General features: G+C 37.7%; 1 protein-coding gene across 1 annotated transcript; it reads left to right on the forward strand.

Moving 5' to 3' along the window:
• Window positions 1-14816: 14816 nt before the first annotated feature.
• LOC101703755 (glutathione S-transferase Mu 1) lies at window positions 14817-15523 on the forward strand (the record flags this gene model as incomplete). Its single annotated transcript, XM_004854503.2, has 1 exon — window positions 14817-15523. A coding segment is annotated over one exon (567 nt), but the record flags the coding sequence as incomplete, so codon positions are not given.
• Window positions 15524-22710: the final 7187 nt, after the last annotated feature.

The raw sequence follows: 22710 nt of genomic DNA on the forward strand, positions 1-22710 counted from the left end.
TAGTGCAAGAAATGATTAATAAATCTAGAGAGGGCTGCAGACAGGCAGGTCTGTCCATGCCCTACCAAGGTCCCCAGGTGCCCAGAACATGCCAAATCACCCCTCTGTAGACAGGCAGCCACCTGGTTCCACACTACAAAGACGCAGAGGACACCAGACCACCAGACAAAGGTACTGAGTCTTGCTGCTCCTGGCCCAGAGGTAGGGGCTTCTGAGCTGCCATCCCACTGCTCCTGGTCCAGAGGAAGAGGCTTCCTGGCCACTATCCCTCCTGCTGCTCCCAGCCCACAGGAAAGGGCTTTTGGGTCACCATCCCTACTGCAGCTCCTGGCCTCTGTCCCACCTCTCCGAGCTCAAAGGAGGTAATCCGTGCAGGCACTACCAGCCCGCCACCCCAGTTGAAATGAGAAAATACGTAAATAAGTCTCAAAACCAGACTTCCAGATCACCTACAGCAACCCCAAAGGGAAATGAGATGGAACACTCTGATACTCAACCACCTGGACCCACTGAACTGGCAGCAAAAGGAGATCTGGAAAAAATGAAATCAGAAATAATTTCTCACATAACAGGAGAATTTGTGCCCCTAGTGTAAGACATCATTAATAAATCTAGAGAGGAGCTCAGGAATATGATGGAATCCCAACATAAGAAACAAATGGAATCCATAAAACAGATGCAAATAGATTTCCAGGACATGAAAAACTCCATTGAAAGTCTACACAGTAGAATGAGCCAATGTGAGGACAGAATTTCAGATATAGAAGATAAGATTGCAATTCGTGACCAGGAAAAGAAAAATTGCTTCAAAATTATAAGGGAACATGAGAAATCAATCCAGCAGCTGCTAGACGATGCAAAGAAGAATAAGATAAGAATGATTGGGCTCAATGAAGAAACAGGAGAGAGTGGAGATGACATAAAAAATCTCTTAACAGAAATAATGGCAGAAAACTTCCCAAGCAGGGGAAAAGAGCTTGACATACAGATAAGTGAGCCATATAGGGCTCCAAATAGCCCTGATCAAAAAAAATCTACACATAGGCATATAATTGTTAAGATTCCAGAAACACAACAGAAGAACAAAGTTCTCCAAGCAGTCAGAGAAAAGAAACAAATCACATACAAAGGAAGGCCTATCAGAATCACAGCAGACTTCTCAACACAAACCATCAAGGCAAGAAGAGCTTGGAGTGACATATTCCAAGCCCTAAAAGAAAACAGCTTTCAACCCAGATTGATGTACCCTGCAAAACTATCTTTCAAAATGGATGGAGAAATAAGACACTTTCATGACAAAGAGCACCCTAGGAACTTCGTAAATACCAACCAGCACTCCAAAGAATTTTACACAATATCCTAGGAACAGACATTGAGGATCACAACCCCAGGAAGCAAAGCAGAATGAACCCATCTGGCATGACAAGAAATTAAATGTAAAGGAGGAGAACCTCCCAAAAAGAAAAAGTCGTGGCAATGACAAGACAATACGTTTCAGTTATAAGCATCAATGTTAATGGTCTCAATTCACCAATCAAAAGAAATAGACTGGCAGAATGGGTCAAGAAGCAAAATCCAACAAGATGCTGCATACAAGAAACACACTTCATTCAAAAGGAAACACATAGACTGAAAGTTAAAGGGTGGAAAACAATATTCCATGTGACAGGAACCCGAAAAAAAGCAGGAGTAGCTATCCTCTTGGCAGATCAAGTAGATTTCAAACCAACACTGATTAAGAGAGATGAAGAAGGACACTAAATGCTTTAAAAGGGAAGAATCCAAGAGGAAGAGATGACAATCATAAATATCTATGCACCAAACACTAGTGCACCCAACTATATAAAACAAATACTAATGGACATGAAAAGTCACATATGCACTAATACAATTGTAGTGGGGGACCTCAACACCCCACTGTCACAAATAGATAGATCAACTAGACTAAAAATAAGTAATGAAATACTAGAACTCAATCGAACTCTTGAATAAGTGAACTTAACAGATGTTTACAGAGTCTTCCACCCCACAAAATCAGAAAACACATTGTAAGTCTTTCAGGAAGAAATCCAGAAGAATAGCTGAGTGGAATTCCTACTTTTAGTTGTTTGAAGAATCTTTATACCGATTTCCATAGTGGTTGTACTAGTTTACATTCCTACCAACAATGTAGGAGGGTTCCTTTTTCCCCACAGTCTCACCAACATTTGTTCTTATTTTATTTGTTATTATTTGATTTCTTTTTTTTTTGGTACCGGGGATCGAACTTGGGTCCTTGCACTTGTGTAGCAGGTGGCAAAACCACTGAGCTAAATGCCCGGCCCAATTATTTGATTTCTTGATGATAGCCATTCTTTCTTGGGTAAAATGGACTCTTACTATTGTTTTAATTATTTCCATTTCTTTAATGGCAAGCTATGTTGAACATTTTTTCTTTTCTTTATTGGCCACTTGTACTTCTTTAAAAAGTCTCTATTCATTTCAGTTGCTGGAGGATTAATATTTAGACAATAGAGTTGAACATATCCCTTTTGCCCTATTAACTTCCTCTTTTCTTTACCTCTTGACCCTCTCTTAGTCCTGCTGACTTCATTCAGCCTCTCTAAAGTACTGGGTTTCCTCTGCCTGCCCCCAGAATAGACGGTTTCCCAATTTTCAGGTTACTCACATCTTTTTCCTCCACTCATTTTATTCCCTTTCCCCAAACCCTCTTTGTGATGTGGCTCAAAACACCCTCATTCTAGACCTATTTCCACAATCTCCCATTTCATACTTTAGTTTATTTACTTTTTCTTTAATCACTGTTATAATTAATTAGTAAATTATATATTTATATATAATCCCACATAATGTACCTGTCTTCCCTCCTAGTTCCCATGGTCACAAGGGCAGGATGTGTATTCCTACATCCTTAGAACCTTGCACAGTGCCCTGAACAGAGTGAGTACTCAGTATTTGTTGAGTATTATGGGGTGAACAGTGCTTCAGGCTCAAAATTTGTATGTGGAAATCTTAACAAAAGAGAAGACTAGGACCCAGATAGAACACAGACTGAGGAACAGCCACGTGAAGACACAGTGAGAAAGCAGCCATCTGCAAGCCAAGAAGAGAGACCTTAGAAGAAACCAAACATATTGATATCTTGATCTTGTAACTTTCAGAACTATGAGAAAATAAATTTCTAATTGTAAGCCAGTTTGTGGTATTTTATTGCATTGGCTGAATAACTGACTGATACTGTGTCAAACTCTCTTTGAGTCTAATATCCACAGTCTTTCATGTGCCAAATTAAGATTTCCTCTTTACTGAATTTTATCCACTAGGATATCTTCTTGACTTAAAGTAACAAACTAGGATATATATGCAATAATTTTTATTGTTACTAGCATTATTTATTACTTCCAGCAGGCTGATTACAATGATATAAGCTTTTCTGCCAAGGTGCCCACTTTTTTAACTTCTGTGTCTGTGTCTGTCTGAAACATCCATATGAACTTCTCAAATACTTGGTGAGGAAGCTGTTGAGCAAATGAGAGAACTTCTTTCAGCTGCTGTGGGGGTCTATAAATTCAAGTGAGCTCATTATTTTCTTTACTGTTGCATAATGTCGCTCTAGAAAATTATCATTTAATCAGCAGTAATGACTCTCATATTTCTGCTGCACTGCTTGTTAATCTTTCTACTAGTATAAAGAGAAAGTATTTAGCAATGCAAATACAACATCAGCCTGGAAATAGAGCTGTGGTGAAAGAAAGGATCTTGCCCCTTTCTTCTATTGTCATACCTATAGTTTGGATATTCACTAAAGACAATCAATAATTATAATTATATTTCCACTGATTTACTAAGCATGAGTTTCCATGGGAAATGGTTAATACAGGAAGTGATTCATTTGCATTTGATGATCTTATAAAATATCCATATGTTGCATCACTTGGTTTATTTTGAATGATTTAACTGCACAAAAGCCAGTAGCTGAACATCCTGCAGACCCTGTCTTTCTGTCTTCATCATGCACCGCCACACTTGTTCACTGTGCTCTAGTCATTCTAATCTCCTTCTGCCTCCTTGACAACAAGGAGCCCCTTCCTGCCTCTGTGCCTTTGGGCATGCTGTTGCCTTTGCCTGTGTCCCTCTGTTTTTTGATTGATCATTTCATTTTTTAAGGGTCATTTTTCTGCCACCTTCCAGAGGAAGTTTTCCATGAATTTTCCAGGAGGATCCCATATTATATTCTAAAACACTGGATAGCACTTTTTTTTCAGAGCACTGGTCACAATGACATAAATATTTATGTCTATAATTGATAACTTGTTGAGTCTGTCCTTAATACTTGAAAAGACAAAAGCGTTGGTTCTTCCTTTTAGACTATATGTCACATACATATATCCAGAGTATGCTGCAAAATATTGCTACCTTTTCTCACCTTGGTCTTCCTTTCCTTCCTGGCAGGGGGAGGGGGGCTCATATCCTCTTTGGTGCCATCTATACAGCTCCTTTACTTCCTCTTAGCCTCTGGCTCAGAGAGTCCATCATTTGGTTACATCATGTTTTCCCTCAATATTGGGGGTAGGTAGTAAAGTATGGGGGACTGAACAATTAGGAGGATATCAGACCAAAAGAGCAGAAGACAGAAAAACATTTGCTTCCAAATCTAGCCAGGAAGGAATATGCAAATGACAAAGAAATCTCTATTTTGATATTGACTATCTCTTTTAATATAATCCCAGAAAAAGTAGCTAATTTTTCTTCATTTAATTATCCACCAAATAATTTTTCTAAACTACAGTTATGAACTCAAACTCTGCTTGAAATCCTTCAGTGACTTTCCTTGGCCTTATAGGCAATGGAGACAATGCCCTCATTTTTCAGCATGGAAAACAAGTTCTGCCATCTGACAGAAGGGTTTTGGGTTGCCTCTCTGGTGTCATCTATTGTTGCTATTTGTCACATATACTTAGTGCCCTGTATACTGGCCACTCTGAACTCTCCAAAAGGGGCTGCCCCTACTGGCCCTTAACTGTCTCCTCCTGGTCAATTCTTAATTCAAATCCTTATTTCTGTGCTTGCCTTTTTGTGAGGTCTTCACTTATTCTCATTCCAGAATGAGGAAGGGAAAATGTATAGAATATTAAATTGTGTATTTTAATAAAATTTTAACATTTCATTACAATATCTCTATCTATCTATCTATCTATCTATCTATCTATCTATCTATCTATATCTACTTACCTGTCTACCTATCTGGCATCTATTATCTATCATCCAAAATTTATAGAGTACTGACAATGTTTCAGCTAGTAGTCCAAATGTATTTTACATGCAAACATACACACATAATCTAGTTTAATTTTCTGTAATATTTTGACAGGTGGGAAATTAAGGTTTACAACCTAATGTAGCATATACAAGATCCTGCTACGTCATAAGGGAAGAATCAAGATTTGAACCTAAGCAATCTCTCTTCAGAGCTCATGGTATATAATGTTACCCAGTTTACATCTGAAGTTCTATAGGTTGTACAAACACATGTTAACTTTTTGTGTATTAATCATACCAAGTTACAATAATTTATCCCTGTTATGATTTAGATCTAAAATGTCCCCCAAAGTCTCGTGTGTTTGGAGGTGGGGTCTGGTTGGAAGAGGCAGGTCAGAGGGGCATGCCTTGAAGGAGTGTATTCTTGTCTTGGCTCCTCTCCACTCTTTCTGCTTCTTGGCTGCCATGACACAAGCAGCTGTACTTTGTCAAGCTCTTCCACCATGCTGTTTCTGCCTTAGACTGGTCAATTATGGGCTGAACAAACTGAACCTGTAAGCCAAAATGAACCTTTCCTTAATTTATAGGTGTCAAGTGTTTTATACCAGTGATGAGAAAGCTGACTAGTATAGTGCCCCCAAATCAAAGGCTATTCTGTTTACTTTTGTAGCCTGACATGGTGGCACAATCCTTACCAGATAGCAATATTTGCTAAATTTACCTACAGTGTAACTCGTACAAATCTTGGATTCTGGTGTTCTTATCTGATCAAGTCCTATGATTTTCATATTCTCTTTCAGCAAAGAGTGAAATGTTAATCTTCTCAGTATAATCAAATTTAATTATTGTGATTATATTTCTGTGCCCCGAGGTGAAGAATGTGTGTTCTCAATAAGTCAAAGTAATAAATGAACATACTACTGTTATAAGGCAGTGTGTTTGATACTTCTTAAATAAATAACATCCAATCTCATACTCTCAGATTCCAGGATTTGCATACCAAGTGGATAAGGAATTCATATATGAAAAAGCTACCAGAGAAAATGTAAGCAGAGAAGCAATTCACAGGAAGTTTATCTGGTATAGAATAAACCCTGGTACTTACCATGAGTTTCTCAAGTGAATCATTAAGATGTTTCAGATAGTCTCAAAACTGGTAAAATCAAAAGTACTTAAGGGGTAGTGTCCATAAATTTTAAAGATGGCTGTGCGGAACATGCCAAATTGGCCCGCTGTAGGCAGGCAGGTCTGCAGACACCCTACCAAGGTCCTGAGTCATGCTGAACATGCTGAATCAGCCTGTGCCCTGGCAACAATACAGTGGACCCCATCCCCTGCTCCTCTGTACAGCCACCTGGATCCACACTACAAAGATGCAGAGGACACTGGACCACCAGACCATGGCACTGAGTCCCACTGCTCCTGGTCCAGAGGAAGGGGCTTCCCAGCCACCATCCCTCCCGCTGCTTCCAGCCCAGCAGAAAGGGCTATTGGGCCACCTTCTGTCCCACTGCTCCTGGCCCAGAGGAAGGGGATTCCAGGCCACCATCCCTCTCACAACTCTTAGCCCAGAGGTAGGGGCTTCTGAGCCACCATCCCACTGCTAATGGACCAGAGGAAGGGGATTCCCAGCCACCATCTCTCCCGCTATGCCCAGCCCACAGGAAAAGGCTTTTGGGCCACCATCCCTACTGCTGCTCCTGACCCCTGTCCCAACTCTGCCAGCTCAGAGGAGGTAATCTGTGCAGGTGCCAAAAGCACCCCCCCCCAATCAAAATGAGAAAACATGTAAATAAGTCTCAAAACCAGACTTCCAGATCACGTACAGCAACCCCAAAGGGAAATGAGATGGAACACTCTGATACTCAACCACCTGGACCCACTGAACTGGCAGCAAAAGGAGATCTGGAAAAAATGAAATCAGAAATAATTTCTCACATAACAGGAGAAACTGTGCTCCTAGTGCAAGACATGTTTAACAAATCTAGAGAAGAGCTCAGGAATATTATGGAATCCCAACATAAGAAACAAATGGAATCCATAAAACAGATGCAAATAGATTTCCAGGACATGAAAAACTCCACTGAAAGTCTACACTGCAGAATGAGCCAATGTGAGGACAGAATTTCAGATATAGAAGATAAGATTGCAATTAGTGACCAGGAAAAGAAAAATTTCTTCAAAATTATAAGGGAACATGAGAAATCAATCGAGCAGCTGCTAGATGATGCAAAGAACAATAACATAAGACTGATTGGAGTCAAAGAAGAAAGAGGAAAGAGTGCAGATGACATAAAAAATCTCTTCAGAGAAATAATGGTAGAAAACTCCCCAAGCAGGGGAAAATAGCTTGACATACAGATAAGTGTGGCATATAGGACTCCAAATAGCTTGATTAAAAAAATCTACACATAGGCATATAATTGTTAAGATTCCAGAAACACAACAGAAGAATAAAGTTCTCCAAGCAGTCAGAGAAAAGAAACAAATCACATACAAAGGAAAGCCCATCAGAATCACAGCAGACTTCTCAACCCAAACCATCAAGGCAAAAAGAACTTGGAGTGACATATTCCAAGCCCTAAAAGAAAACAGCTTTCAACCCAGATTGATGTACCCTGCAAAACTATCTTTCAAAATGGATGGAGAAATGAGGTACTTTCATGAAAAAGAGCACCTTAGGGACTTTGTGAATATCAAACCAGCACTCCAAAGAATTTTACACAGTATCCTAGGAACAGACATTGAGGATCACAACCCCAGGAAGCAAAGCAGAATGAACCCATCTGGCATGACAAGAAATTAAATGTAAAGGAGGAGAACCTCCCAAAAAGAAAAAGTCGTGGCAATGACAAGACAATACGTTTCAGTTATAAGCATCAATGTTAATGGTCTCAATTCACCAATCAAAAGAAATAGACTGGCAGAATGGGTCAAGAAGCAAAATCCAACAAGATGCTGCATACAAGAAACACACTTCATTCAAAAGGAAACACATAGACTGAAAGTTAAAGGGTGGAAAACAATATTCCATGTGACAGGAACCCGAAAAAAAGCAGGAGTAGCTATCCTCTTGGCAGATCAAGTAGATTTCAAACCAACACTGATTAAGAGAGATGAAGAAGGACATTAAATGCTTTTAAAGGGAAGAATCCAAGAGGAAGAGATGACAATCATAAATATCTATGCACCAAACACTAGTGCACCCAACTATATAAAACAAATACTAACGGACATGAAAAGTCATATATGCACTAATATAATTGTAGTGAGGGACCTCAACACCCCACTGTCACAAATAGATAGATCAACTAGACTAAAAATAAGTAATGAAATACTACAACTCAATCGAACTCTTGAACAAATGAACTTAGCAGATCTTTACAGAGTGTTCCACCCCACAAAATCAGAATACACATTCTTCTGAGCTGCACATGGGTCATTCTCAAAAATAGACCACATACACATAGAACATAATTAAGTAAGTGCAAAGGAACTGAAGTTATCCCCTGTATATTATCAGACCATAGTGCAATGAAATTGGAGATCCATAGCAAAAGAAACTCAAAAAATTTCATAAACATGTGGAAATTGAATAACACACTTTTGAATAACCAATGGGTCACAGAGGAAATTAAAGAAGAAATCAGACAGTTCCTTCAATTAAATGACAATGACAATACAACATATCGGAATCTATGGGACACAATGAAAGCAGTCTTATGAGGGAAATTCATAGCAGTGAATACGCATATTAGGAAAACAGAATGAGCCCAATTAAACAACCTGATGCTGAACCTCAAGCTTCTAGAAAAAGAAGAGCAGGACAACCCCAAAGCTCATACAAGGGAGGAAATTATAAAGATCAGAGGAGAAATCAATGCAATGGAGACTAAGAGAATGATACAAAGAAATCAATGAAGCCAAGAGTTGGTTCTTCAAAAGAATCAACAAAATTGACAAACCTTTAGCCAACCTTGTCAGAAAAAGGAAAGAAAAGGCCCAAATCCATGCAATTAGGAATGAAGAGGGTGAAATTACAACAGACCCAGCTGAAATCCAGATGATCATCAATACCTACTTCCAGAACCTATACGCCAATAAGATGGACAACACAGAAGAAATTGACAGATTCCTGGATACATATGAATTACCACAGTTGAATGAAGAAGACCTAAAAATTCTGAACAACCCAATATCAAGCAATGAAATTGAAAATGTAATTAAAAACTTATGAACTAAGAAAAGCCCAGGCCCTGATGGCTTCACTGCTGAATTCTATAAGACATTTAGAGAGGAACTGCTGCCGCTACTGTTTAAACTCTTCAATGAAATTGAAAGGGAAGCAATACTCCCAAATTCATTCCTGGAAGCAAGCATCACCTTGATCCCCAAAGCAGAGAAAGACCCAACCGAAAAGGAGAACTATAGGCCAATCTCATTAATGAACATAGATGCAAAAATCCTTAATAAGATAATGACAAAAAGAATGCAGAAGATCATCAAGAAGATCATACACCCTGATCAAGTGGGATTCATCTCAGGGATGCAGGGGTGGTTCAATATATGCAAATCAATCAAGGTAATACACTATATCAATAGAGCCAAGGACAAAAAATATATGATTATCTCCATAGATGCAGAAAAAGCATTTGACAAAATCCAGCATGCATATATGATAAAAACCCTACAAAAAATTGGGATAGATGGTCTCTACCTCAAACTGATAGAAGCCATCTATGAAAAATCAAGAGCCAATATCATACTAAATGGTCAAAAACTGAAATCCTTCACACTAAAATCAGGAACAAGACAAGGATGTCCACTATCACCACTCTTGTTCAATATAGTTCTGGAAACATTAGCCATGGCAATTAGACAAGAGAAAGAAATAAAAGGAATAAAGATAGGTAATGAAGAAGTCAAATTGTCATTATTTGCAGATGACATGATATACTATAGAGAAGACCCTAAGAACTCCACCAGAAGTCTTCTAGACTTAATAAACAAATTCAGTCAAGTAGCTGGTTGCAAGGTCAATACACAAAAATCAATAGCTTTCCTCTACACCAATGACAGACTCACTGAGAGAGAAATAGGGCAAATAATTCCTTTCACAATAGCATCCAAAAAACTGAAATATCTAGGAATCAACCTAACGAAAGAAATCAAAGACCTCTTCTCTGAAAACTATGGCACTCTGAAAAGAGAGATTGAAGATGATATCAGAAAATGGAAAGACATCCCCTGCTCCTGAGTGGGAAGGATCAATATAGTGAAAATGGCCATACTTCCAAAACTGCTATATAGATTTAATGCAATTCCAATTGAGATCCCAGCAGCATTCTTCATGGACCTTGAGAAAACAATCCAAAAATTTATTTGGAACAAGAAGAGACCCAGAAGAGCAAAAGCAATTCTAGGTAGCAGAGATATGGCAGGCGGTGTCAGAATTCCCAACCTGCAACTCTACTACAAAGCTACTGTGATAAAAACAGCATGGTACTGGCAAAGAGACAGACATGAGGACCAGGGGAACAGATTAGAAGATGCAGAAACAACGCCAGACACACTCAGCCATCTCATCTTCGATAAAGGAGCCAAACACTCTCACTGGAGGAAATATAGCCTCTTTAATAAATGGTGCTGGAAAAATTGGGCTTCAACTTGCCAAAGATTAAAACTAGACCTATATCTCTCACCATTCACTAATCTAAAATCAAAATGGATTAAAGATCTAAATATTAAAATAGAAACTCTGAACCAGTTGGAACAGAGGTTAGGTAGAACCCTTGAAGACATCAGTGTAGGAAAAGATTTTATGAACAAAACCTCAGTTGCCCGTGAACTAGCACAAACAATCAATAAGTGGGATCTTTTCTTGTTAAAAGGCTTGTGCACAGCAAGAGAAACCACCAGCAGTGTGAAGAGACAACCCACAATGTGGGAAAAAATCTTCACCTGCTCTTCCTCAGACAAAGGTCTACTACTTGAATCTATGAAGAACTTAAAAAGATCAGATCTCCCAAATTTAAAGACCCAATCTGAAAATGGGCATCTGAAATGAACAGACATTTCTCAGACAAAGAAGTAGAAATAGCAAATAAATACATGAAAAAATGTTCAACATCACTGGTCATTCAAGAGATGCAAATGAAAACAATGCTGAGATTCCCCTTCACTCCAGAAAGAATGGCTTCTATCGTGAAATCAACCAAGAACAAATGCTGGCGGGGCTGTGGGGAAAGAGGAACACTGCTCCACTGCTAGTGGGAGTGTAGACTGGTGCAAGTACTGTGGAAATCAGTATGGAGATACTTCAAAGAACCTGGACTGGAAGTCCCATTTGACCTTGCTCTTCCACTGCTGGGGATCTTCCCCAAAGAATTAAAAGAATCATACCACAGTGATATATGTGTGCCCATGTTCATAGCAGCACAGTTTGTGATAGCTAAAACTTGGAAACAGCCCAAATGCCCATCAACTGGAGACTGGATAAAGAAAATGTGGATTTTTATAAAATGGAGTACTTTGCAGCCATAAAAAATGAGAAATTGGAGATATTTATAGCTAAGTGGATGCACATTGAGGTGATACTCTTAAGTGAAATAAATAGGACACACATGTATAAATACTGAATAGTTTCTCTGGTGTAAGAAACTGAAAGTGTAAATGAGGAGTAAAATGTATAATAGGTAATGTGAAATAGGAAGCAAAGGAGCAAAGGGGAAGGAAGTGGGAGGGCTAGGTGAAAGGATAGAAAGGAATGGCATTAATATGAGAAAATGGAAAAATAGTAACAAAATCTTTGTAAATAGGGAGGACTGGAGGGGTTGAAGGGAGGGCTGGTCAAGGGTGAAAAATAGGAACCAGGAGAGACTATGTAAAGTTGCAAATTTCCAATGATGAATGTCATTATATTGTATACCTAATATGTACCAATGAGTACAATGAATAATTGATAATGTTAAATGGGAAGAAAATGTCCAAAGAGGTAGAGGTAGTGGGAGGGGCAGGGGTAAGGAAAGAAGGGAAAGGAAAAATGCTGAAAAATGGAAAAAATGGAAATAAAGTCTTTGTAAATAGGGAAGGGTGGAGGGCATGAAGGGAGGGCTAGGAATGGGGAAAAAATAAGAACCAGGATGCATTATGTAAAGGTACAATTCTCAATGAGAAATGTAATTGTGTTGTATACCTACAATGTACCAATAAAAGAATAAAAAAAAATAGAAAAGGATGGCTAGGGTGTTGAGGGGTAGCGAGATGGCCACAATTCTGGCTTTGACTATTTGGATGGAGGTGATAATAATGAAAAAGATATAAATAGGAAAAAGAGCAAATCATATCCACTCCCATAGACAAGGAAGGATCACTAAAAAATGGAAATAAGGAAGTATTGTTTTGCTTTGCATATGTGTGAGGAGGGAGACTAACAGATTAAATAGAGGGTCTTGAGTATACTAAGCATTTACTCTACTTTTAGGTTACTTCTCCAGCCCTCTTCTGCTTTTATTATGTATCTCTTCATGTGGGAATGGAAAGTCCAACTTTAACCAATGTAAACATAAAAAAGTGCTATAAATCTTAGCAATTTGGGAGGCTGAGACAAGAGTATTGCAAGTATGAGCACTACCTGGGCAACTTGGTAAGATCCTGTCTCAAAATAAAAGATAAAAAAGGACATGGCACATAGTTCAGTGTGAAATACCTGGGTTCAATTCCCAGTGGGTTAAAGTAAAGGATAATTGTGTTAATTTTGGTTACCAAATCTTGATAAGGGTAGATGTAGAACTGTCCTTAGAAATAATTGAAAGAGTAAATTCACATACAACCATGATTTTGGACATGTAGTGACGTGTAAGAATTTTAATTTTATTTGTATTATCCAACACACATTCCTATTAAGAAAGAGAACTGAACATTATCATCTTTATTACCATTTTAGTACCCCTCTTTTTCACAAATATCCCAGAGAAAGAATAAGAAAATAATCATAATAGCTAAATCTACTATTTAAATCATTGTAGCTGAAAGCTGCTATCCTGATTTCTAGAACCATATATTTGCTTTGCTTATTCTAGAACTTCACATAAATCAGGTTATACATTATGCATTCTTTTATGTCTTCTACTCAGTATGTTTTTGAGATTGATCCATGTTGTTATGCTTATTTAAAAAGTCTTCCCTTAATCCCTGAGTAATATTACATTGTATTAATATGGCAGAAGTTACTTATCCATTTTCTTATTGATGAACACTTAGATGTTTCATGTTTAGCTATTATGATTAAAGTTGCTATGAATATTCTTATAATACACTTTTAAGGGTCACATGTTGCCTTGGATAAAGAATTGCTATTCAAAACATAGATGTGATTAATTTTTAAAGAATCTCTTAAAGAGTTTTTCAAAGTGCTGTCATTTTAGCAGTTCCTCTCAACATTGTGTTAGAGCTGTTTTTATCACATCTTGTCATCAATTTGAGACAGTGATCTTTTTTTTATTAAATTCTTTTATTGGTACATTGAAGGTATACAACACAATTACATTTCTAATTGGGAATTGTACCTTTGCATAATGCATCCTGGTTCTTATTTTTTCCCCATTCCCAGCCCTCCCTTCATGCCCTCCACCCTTCCCTATTTACAAAGACTTTATTTCCATTTTTTTCATTTCTCATCATTTTTCCTTTCCCTTCTTTCTTTTCCCCTGCCCCTCCCACTACCCCTACCCCTTTGGACATTTTCTTCCTATTTTGCATTATCGATTATTCATTGTAATCATTGGTACATTTTAGGTATTCAATATAATGACATTCATCATTGGAAATTTGCAACTTTACATAGTCTCTCCTGGTTCTTATTTTCACCCTTGACCAGCCCTCCATTCAACCCCTCCATTCCTCCCTATTTACAAAGATTTTGTTCCTATTTTTCCATTTTCTCATATTAATCCCTTTCCCTTCTATCCTTTCACCTAGCCCTCCCACTTCCTTCCCCTTTGCCCCTTTGCTTCCTATTTCACATTACCTATTATACATTTTAGTCCTTATTTACACTTTCAGTTTCTCACACCACAGAAACTATTTGGTGTTTATATTTCATAATATATAAATATATATTACATAACTATATTATAAATGTACTTATATAGTCATAGTATATGTTTATATTTACATATATATTTACATATATTAAATATGTTATAATATATTTTATATAGCATATATTTATATACTGATATATAAAATTAATATAGATTTAATTATACATTACTATATGTATGTGTATATGATATTTATTATTTATGGACCTTTAGGGAATTCATAGAATTTTTGCGGTCATTCATGAACATGTATAGGAGAAGAGCAAATGATTTAAGTCATCTATTAGCATAAGTTCTCAGGTGGGGTCAAATAAGGTGATTCATCTGTCTATCTAATCCTTACAATCTATCAATCTATTGGCTTTTTGTCTTTTTTTTTTTTTTCATAAAACAGCCTCAGAGGAGAGACCTGTCTGCAGGTCCATAACGCCACCACCATGCCCATGATATTTGGTTATTGGGACATCTGCGGGCTATGACAGAAGCCAGTGGCTGAATGAGAAATTCAAGCTGGGCCTGGACTTTCCCAATCTGCCCTACTTAATTGATGGGACTCACAAGCTCACCCAGAGCAACGCTATCATGCACTATATTGCCCGTAAACACAACCTGTGTGGGGAGACAGAAGAGGAAAGGATTCATGTGGACATTTGGGAGAACCAGCTTATGGACACCTGCATGCAGCTCGTCAAGGTCTGCTACAGCCCTGATTTTGAGAAAAAGAAGCCAGAGTTCTTGGAGGGACTCCCTGACAAGATGAAGCTCTTCTCACAGTTCCTGGGGGAGCAGCCTTGGTTTGCAGGGAACAAGATCACCATCAAGGATTTCCTTGCTTATGATGTCCTTGACCTGCACCATATATTTGAACCCAAGTGTCTGGATGCATTCCCCAAGCTGAAGGACTTCATATCCCGCTTTGAGGGTCTGAAGAAGAGCTCAGCCTACATGAAGTCGAGCCTCTTCCTTCCAGGTCTTTTGTTTCTAAAATTGGCCACATGGGAAATAAGTAGGACCATGTGATACCTCAACACAGAAGGGGATCTGTCATTGCACCTGCTGGCCAAGGGGGCTGGACACACCTGGCTCCCTGAATCTCAGTTCAGTCTTCTCAGTATGTTTTTCTTCTTTCTACTTTTCTCTTCTGAAAGTCTCACTGGCTCCCTTTCTGTACTAATCCCTCTGTAGTCAATGCTCTGTACTGCTCCCCGATGTACTTCTGCAAAGTTGCCTTCCTTTTCCCTTCCCTAAATCCAATTATATTTTTCCTGCCCTTGTTTTGAGGAGCCCAACTGACCTGAGCTTTCCAGGACTACCTAAAAGATCAGTAGAATCTAGTACTGCCTGGTGTGCAGGACCTAGCTCTCAGCGTGGTGACTCTCCAACCCCCGTTTTGCCTTGATCTGGATATCCCTCCTCTGTGTTCTCAGGATGTTTCTCCATTGACTTCTCCCACTGTATTGCAGTTGGTTTATGTGTCCAACACAATCACAAGTTTCTTGAGGAAAGGATCCAGACCATGTTGGACATTTTCTCTGATAAGTATGACATTGTCTGACATAGGTCAATGTTCAAGAAATTTGGGAAACTTGAAAAAATTGTTCTCAGAGAAGCTTTGGTGGGCCTGTACAGCCAGTATTGGAACTTAGAGCTCTGGGAATAGCTATCTTATAGTCCAAGGAGATACAGGATAAGGAGCAAAAGATTTCACATGGTCAGGTGTTGGAGTCTGAGCCACTAGCTGTCTCTCACATAAGCATTAAGAGGCTCCAGCTGCCCTTGAAACAAAGTGACTGGAGATGCGAAGGCCGAGCTTGTTGAGTAGCAGTGTAGCAATACATGCAGTTTGGGGCTGTGACATTTTAGATCAGGTCAACCATAAAGGAGAAGGACTAACTGGAGAAGCACCTGGTGAGCAGCTTCCTGAAACAGCAGTTGTGCCATGGATTCTGGCTTTGGTCAGGCACTGACTAAGATGTAGCTAGTAACGAAACAGATTTGAGGAGAGCTCTGATGAGCATTTGTTCATAAGATAAACTGACTCCTGCAGTTAAGAAATAGGTTAGCAATAGGTGCTCAAGGTCACTGTAAAATAAATGATTAATAATAATATAAAACAATGTCATTGAAGCTAAAATTTTATAAATCCAATAAGATAAAAATTATTTAAACCAACAGTTGTTAAATTTTAACTTAAAGACAGACATGATAAAAATATGTAGGAAAAATAGAAATCAACATGAAACTATAATAAAAGTTAAGCAGATAAATAAAAATATCAAACCAGAGTAAAACAGATTTGGATCAACAGCAGAGGTCAGCAAACATTTTCCACAGAGGGCCAGTCCTTTGTGGTCTCTCATAATTCCTCTACTGCATTGTCACAGACCACACCTAGTAAATGGTTACGGCCGTGCTCCAGCAGAGCTTTATTTACAAACCAAACAACTGATTCAAATATGTGCAAACGACTTGAATAGATATTTCTCCGGAGAAGATATACCAATGCCAATAAGCAGATGAAAAGTTGCTCAACTTCGCTACTAACTAGAGAAATTGAAATCATTACTTTCTGGAATTGAGCATTTCTGATGAGAAGGATGGTTCCAGTATGATTTTAATTCACTTGCAGATCTTTCTTTACTGAGGTTTTTCCAGACAAGATTAGCAGTTGAGTTAGTAGAGGATAGCCATCATCAATGTGAGTGGCCATCATACAGTCACTCAGGGCCCTTACAGAACCAAAAAATAGAGAAGAGGTGAATGTGTTCTCTCTTTGAGGCATCTATCTTCTCTTCTCCTGGAATATCTGCACTCCTGGTTTTCTGGCCTGGAGATTTAATTTGGGATTTACACCATCATATCCCATTCCCATCTCCATTCTCAGGCCTTTGGACTCAGAATACATCACAGGCTTTCTTTGCTTCATTAGCTTGTAGGTGGCACATTGTGGGATTTCTCCATCTTTGTAATCACATGAGCCAATTGCTAATATAGGTATGTGTGTAAGCAAAATAATGTATCTAATCATCTATCGTTTTTGTTTGCATGAAGAACTGTGTCTAGTATACCTAGCAAAAACATACAGAGATAGACTACAATAATCATGAGTGAATTGGTAAAAGCCAAACAAAACAGAAAATGCTAGAGGATACTCATTTATTTGGAGACTTTTTCTATTTGGGAGGGATTGACTGACGTGTTATAATAAAACATCTTTCCTTGGGGTAACAACAACAAAAAAAAGAAACAGCCTCAGAGACATTGACGTGTAAGATTAAACAGTAAATGAAAGTGGCAACATTTGAATTTAAATGCAGGGTGTTTGTTCCAGACCTCATACTCTTAGCAATTACAGTTCACTACTTCTTTTGTTTTATGTATTATGACTCTCTTTGGCCCAATAACCGTGTCTAAATAATGGAATATCAAACTGGCTTAGTTTGAGACATAAGCTCTCCCCTCTGATAGGGCAGCTACCCTGAATATTTCTTTGCTGCTACAAGGGAGAAAGGAAGATTTAGAATCTGAAAGAAAGGATAGTAGACAGATTAAACTTTGAGATGCTTAGTTGCAAAGATTCTTATGAGAGTTTGATCTTCCCAGCCTGGGCAGCTCTGCTTTATGGAAAGAAGAAAGGACAAAGAAATCAAATGAATCTCCTTCCAAATCTTGAGTCTGCTATAAACAGTCTATAGGGTCACTAGGAATATTATCTAGTCTTTCTTAGATGAAATGTTTCATCTGTGGAATGGATCTAATATTTACCTTTTTATGGTAATTATGAAAATTAAGAAAGATAATGCAGTAAGAGATCTTGTTTAGCACAATCATTCCAAGATAACTTCTACTGTATTATAGACCTTTATAAGTGGATAATCAACCACAAGTTCCAGTTGAATGCTATTTCCTAGATGTTTGCTTCAGTTCACCATCTCCTTAGAAATTAGAAGAAATTTAGGGCTACACAAAGCTTCGAGAAATAAATTTTTTCCTATATTGCATCCTAATAGGACTCACTAGTCTTAATATTGTCTTTTAGATTTTCTTCTTCAAATTTTTTAAAATTGTGATAAAATTTACCATTTTAACCATTTTGGGCATATTTGTTTATTTTTATTGTGATAAAATATGCATAACAAATTTACCATGTCAACCATTTTAAGTATAGAGTTCAGTTCAATATTTCCCAAACAGAAACTCTGTACACACTAAGAAGTAAGCCCTTATTTTTCTCTCCCATCTATAGTTATTCTTTTGATTTTAAACTTTTGATTATCATCAGAAAGGGTCTCTCAAAATACACACATACTTCCTGGATATGGGAAAAAGATAGCACAATAACATATTTGAATCCATAAATATTAATACAGTATAAAAATAAACATTTATTGAATGAATACTATGTACTAAGAATTTTGCAAAACATTTTGCAGGCATTATCTAATTTGGTTCTCTCAATAAACCTAGGGAGATGGTATTTTTTATTTGAAAAATGAGAAAAACCAAAGCACAGACAGCATAAATAGCTTTGTCCAAGAATGCACAGATGGCTTGGGGCAGAACTGGCATCTGAGTCCAGACCATCTAAATCCCATATGGGAAAAACGTACTTGTAATCCTTGTTATCGATGCAGATTTTTGTTAGGATGAGGGCAGAGTATTTATGATTTAGCAAGCACAGTAGATGGTGGTTATTAAACTTTAACATGTCCAAGAACCAACTGTTAAGCACAGATTCCTGTACAACACCCCCAGAGATGCTGATTCAGAAATTCTGGACAAGAACCTGAGATTCAGCATAGATAACAAGCTCCCAGGTGATAACAGTTTTTCTGGTCAAGTTTTTAATAACAAGCCTCTAGACATTTTTGATTCAGGTGGTGTGGACCACTCTGAAAAACAGAAAACTATCTATACTCATAGTCTGCATAATTAATTGCTTAGCTGATATCTACAAAAAGAGCAAAAGGTTTGGTCAAAGATCAAGAAAGTTTAGTCAGGATGGAAATGATTGGAAATTATCCAGTGTCAGGTATGCAATCATATACCCCTGAGAAATGAGAAGAGCAACATAGATCAGCTGAAAGCCAGTATAAACTGTTCTGGTAGAGGCCAGGCTTCTAGCCAAGGAAGGGTTGGTTGACTTAAAATGAGAATTACCAATATATCTCTTGCTATCTCAGGGGGATTGATTTCAGAATCCCCATGGCTGCAAAAATATGCAGATACTCAAGTCCCTTATATAAAATGATATAGAATTTGTGTGTTATCTACACTTCCTGTGTAGTTTAGTTTAGTTTTTTTTGGTACCGGGGATCAAACTCGGGACCTTGTGCTTTCACAGCAGGCATCAGAACCACTGAGCTAAATCCCCGGCCCCTTCCTGTGTAGTTTAAATCATCTATAGGTCATTTATACTGTAATATGGAATACAATGTAAGTTCTATGTAAATAGCAGTTGTGCTGTATTGTTGAGACAATAATGGCAAGGAAAAATATCTGTACATGTTTATTACTGATACATTTCTCCCAAAATTTTCCATCACATGCAGGATCCATGGATACAGAGGACAAAGTGTACCATGAAACCAATATGGTAAGCTGCAGGGATACACAAGGTCATCAACACAGACTGTGAGTATCAAATAAAGTGTATAAGCAAAACTTGGGCCTCCACACATAGAAAAAGAAGAATAGAGGTCCAACTGTTCTGACAAGGATGTTCTCTTGTTCAGCAAGAGACTCTGAGGGGTATTAATCTTAAATACAGATATTGGCAGTAGCCTACTGAAGTGAGTATAGGTGTTCATGTCTGTCCTCCATCAATAGAGGTGGATAACCTACTCTTCTGGGTGAGATAATGAAGACCACCAGGCTGCCCTTAGTTATAGAAGAAATACAGTTGCTGTAAATTATTTTAGTGGGAAATTAGTACAGAGGCAAAGAACCAGACCCCTTATAGTTGCAAGTCACAACCTCAGAAAGGAAGAGGCACATGGAACACCCCAACAGCAGCTTGGGGCTTCGTCCATTTAAAAAGTTTCCTTGACCAGTGGGGTCAGTCACAATGCTATACTCTTTGCTTTATAAACACAAAGTTACTTTATTTGATGGCTTAAGAAAATTCAGCAAATAATCCTCTATGCTTAGCAGTGCTGTTATCCATTTGATACCAGCCTGGACTATGCCTTCCACTCCCTCTGTACTACTGATCTAATGGAAATCTGACAATAAAATCTTCAAGACCAGAAACTCTTGAGTGGGTCAAGAAATATTCTTGACTTCTCCACTAAAATTCCTTCTTTATCTAGATGTTCATTTGTTTGGGGAAGAATTATCTAGCAGCTATGGATAGTGATGTCATCTAATCTTGATTATCTCTCACAATTATCTCATTTAAAAAGCAGATATTTTTAAAGTAACTCTGCATGTGACTAAAAAATACTACAGGCTTATTGTAGGATTTAGATAGAAAATGAAAGTAAATGCTTATTAAATTATGTGTACTTGTGCCAGGCCCTTTCTATACATTGGTAAACAAATATTGCAGCTTCCCATAATTTCCACTAGGTGATCATTATTAATTTTTTAGTTTGCTTGCTTTATTTTGGTTGATTTTATCAGGATCAAGTTCATATACAGTTTTATTTCTCAGCTTTAAACTTAACAGTGGCTCATGAAAAATATCTCAGTGTCATTAACTAATTAATTTATGGCCACACTGTGTTTGTATTCCATTTCAGAATACCGGGTATTCTATTTGCTAACCACACTCTGGCCACTTCTAATCTAGACCATTTAAATCTCTCATTACCTTCAAACCAGCCTTGTACCACATGATCTGTAACTTCTAGTCCTTTTTCATCCATATCCTCAAATTTCTAGTCCCCAAATCAATCATTTGATTGCAAGTAGGTCAGTCCAATAGCTTCTTTATGGTCATATTCTTATACTAACCCTGATTCTTTCTGAAACTAATGGCTTGGTTCACATGCCTGCATTTGGAATGAAGTTAGAAATCTTGACAGCCACTGGTGCAGAATAAGCTCCCTACAAGTACATGTAGTGCACTGCAGGCTATATAAGACTCAAGTCATATATACTAACCAAAGGTTGTTCAAGAAAAAAATTGTCCATTGCAAACCTGACTCTTGCCCCCACATTGTTCATGCTGATGGACTGTGTGTATTTGGGAACATATTTCAGCTTTGATTATTGTAATTCAAAAGAGGAGTGTGTTATTTATGGAAAAAACAAAATCCTGATATGTCTCTTTTTCAAACCACATCTTATGAAGAAAACACCATTGAAAAATTCTGGATCTCTAAAGAAAAGAAGCAGGGCAAGTGGTGTACGTCTATAATTCCAGCACTCTAGGAGACTCAGGGAGGAGGATCTCAAGTTTGAGGCCAGCGTGGGCAATTTAGTGATTTTGAGACTCTGTCAGAAAATTTTTCTAAAAATCAGGTTCTGGATTTTCAGCTAAATATCTTCAGTACAATCATATGCATATTGAAATTGCTCACTGATGGAAAGGGAAGTGAAATATGTGGAAATAGTACTGAGAAAATACGACATTCCCCAGCTTCAATTGTTTCACTATTAATTGAGACCAATGCCCAAAGATTTAAAATTATACTTCCTTTCTAGAAAGAATTGTAGGATCCCTTTAGGCATTCCAAAACAGAGAACAGAACTTAATAGTGAAGAGCAGACCCAGAAACCTACCTTCTTTCTGTGCTGCCTGACATATAGTATTTTTCCTTTAAAATAATGTTGACGGAAGGCGAACCTTTAAACCTACAGATTTGTAGCTTAACAGTGTAATTTATTTCTCCTGGCAACAGTTGCAATGTTCCTAGATTTATGTAAGAAGGGAAATAAATTCTTTTATTTGAAATGGGCAAAACTTTAGAAAGGAAAAAAAAGAGAGGACTTTGACTTTCTCTGTTAAAAGAGGAAAATAGGCAATGGAAATATAACATTCCATTGTCCAATCTTCTGAGAATTTTGGAAGATAATTATAGAGTAGCATTACATAGTCAAACTATTCAAAATCAAATGTAAGTCTCAGGCTTCCCAAATACTACTGAATTAAAAGACATCAACTAATAGAAATGGAAGAATGAGAGGGTTTTAGAATTTAAAGAAGCTTGGGAAAAATGGCAGCATCTGCTTTTGACAAACAAGAACTTGTACATTGGGGAAGATACCTGTTAATCAGCTCTATCCCTTTTGGGCTTGATGTAAAAGAAGAAACAAGAGAATTACAAGTTTCTTCATTCTTCAGCAAATCTCTAATTGATGGCTTTGTACTTTGTTTAAAAATGAGGCTTATATTATATTT

This window comes from Heterocephalus glaber, unplaced genomic scaffold (assembly GCF_053883595.1).
Source record: "Heterocephalus glaber isolate CG9 unplaced genomic scaffold, H.glaber_assembly_v1.0 deba00001463, whole genome shotgun sequence".
Taxonomy (NCBI): Eukaryota; Metazoa; Chordata; class Mammalia; order Rodentia; family Bathyergidae; genus Heterocephalus; species Heterocephalus glaber.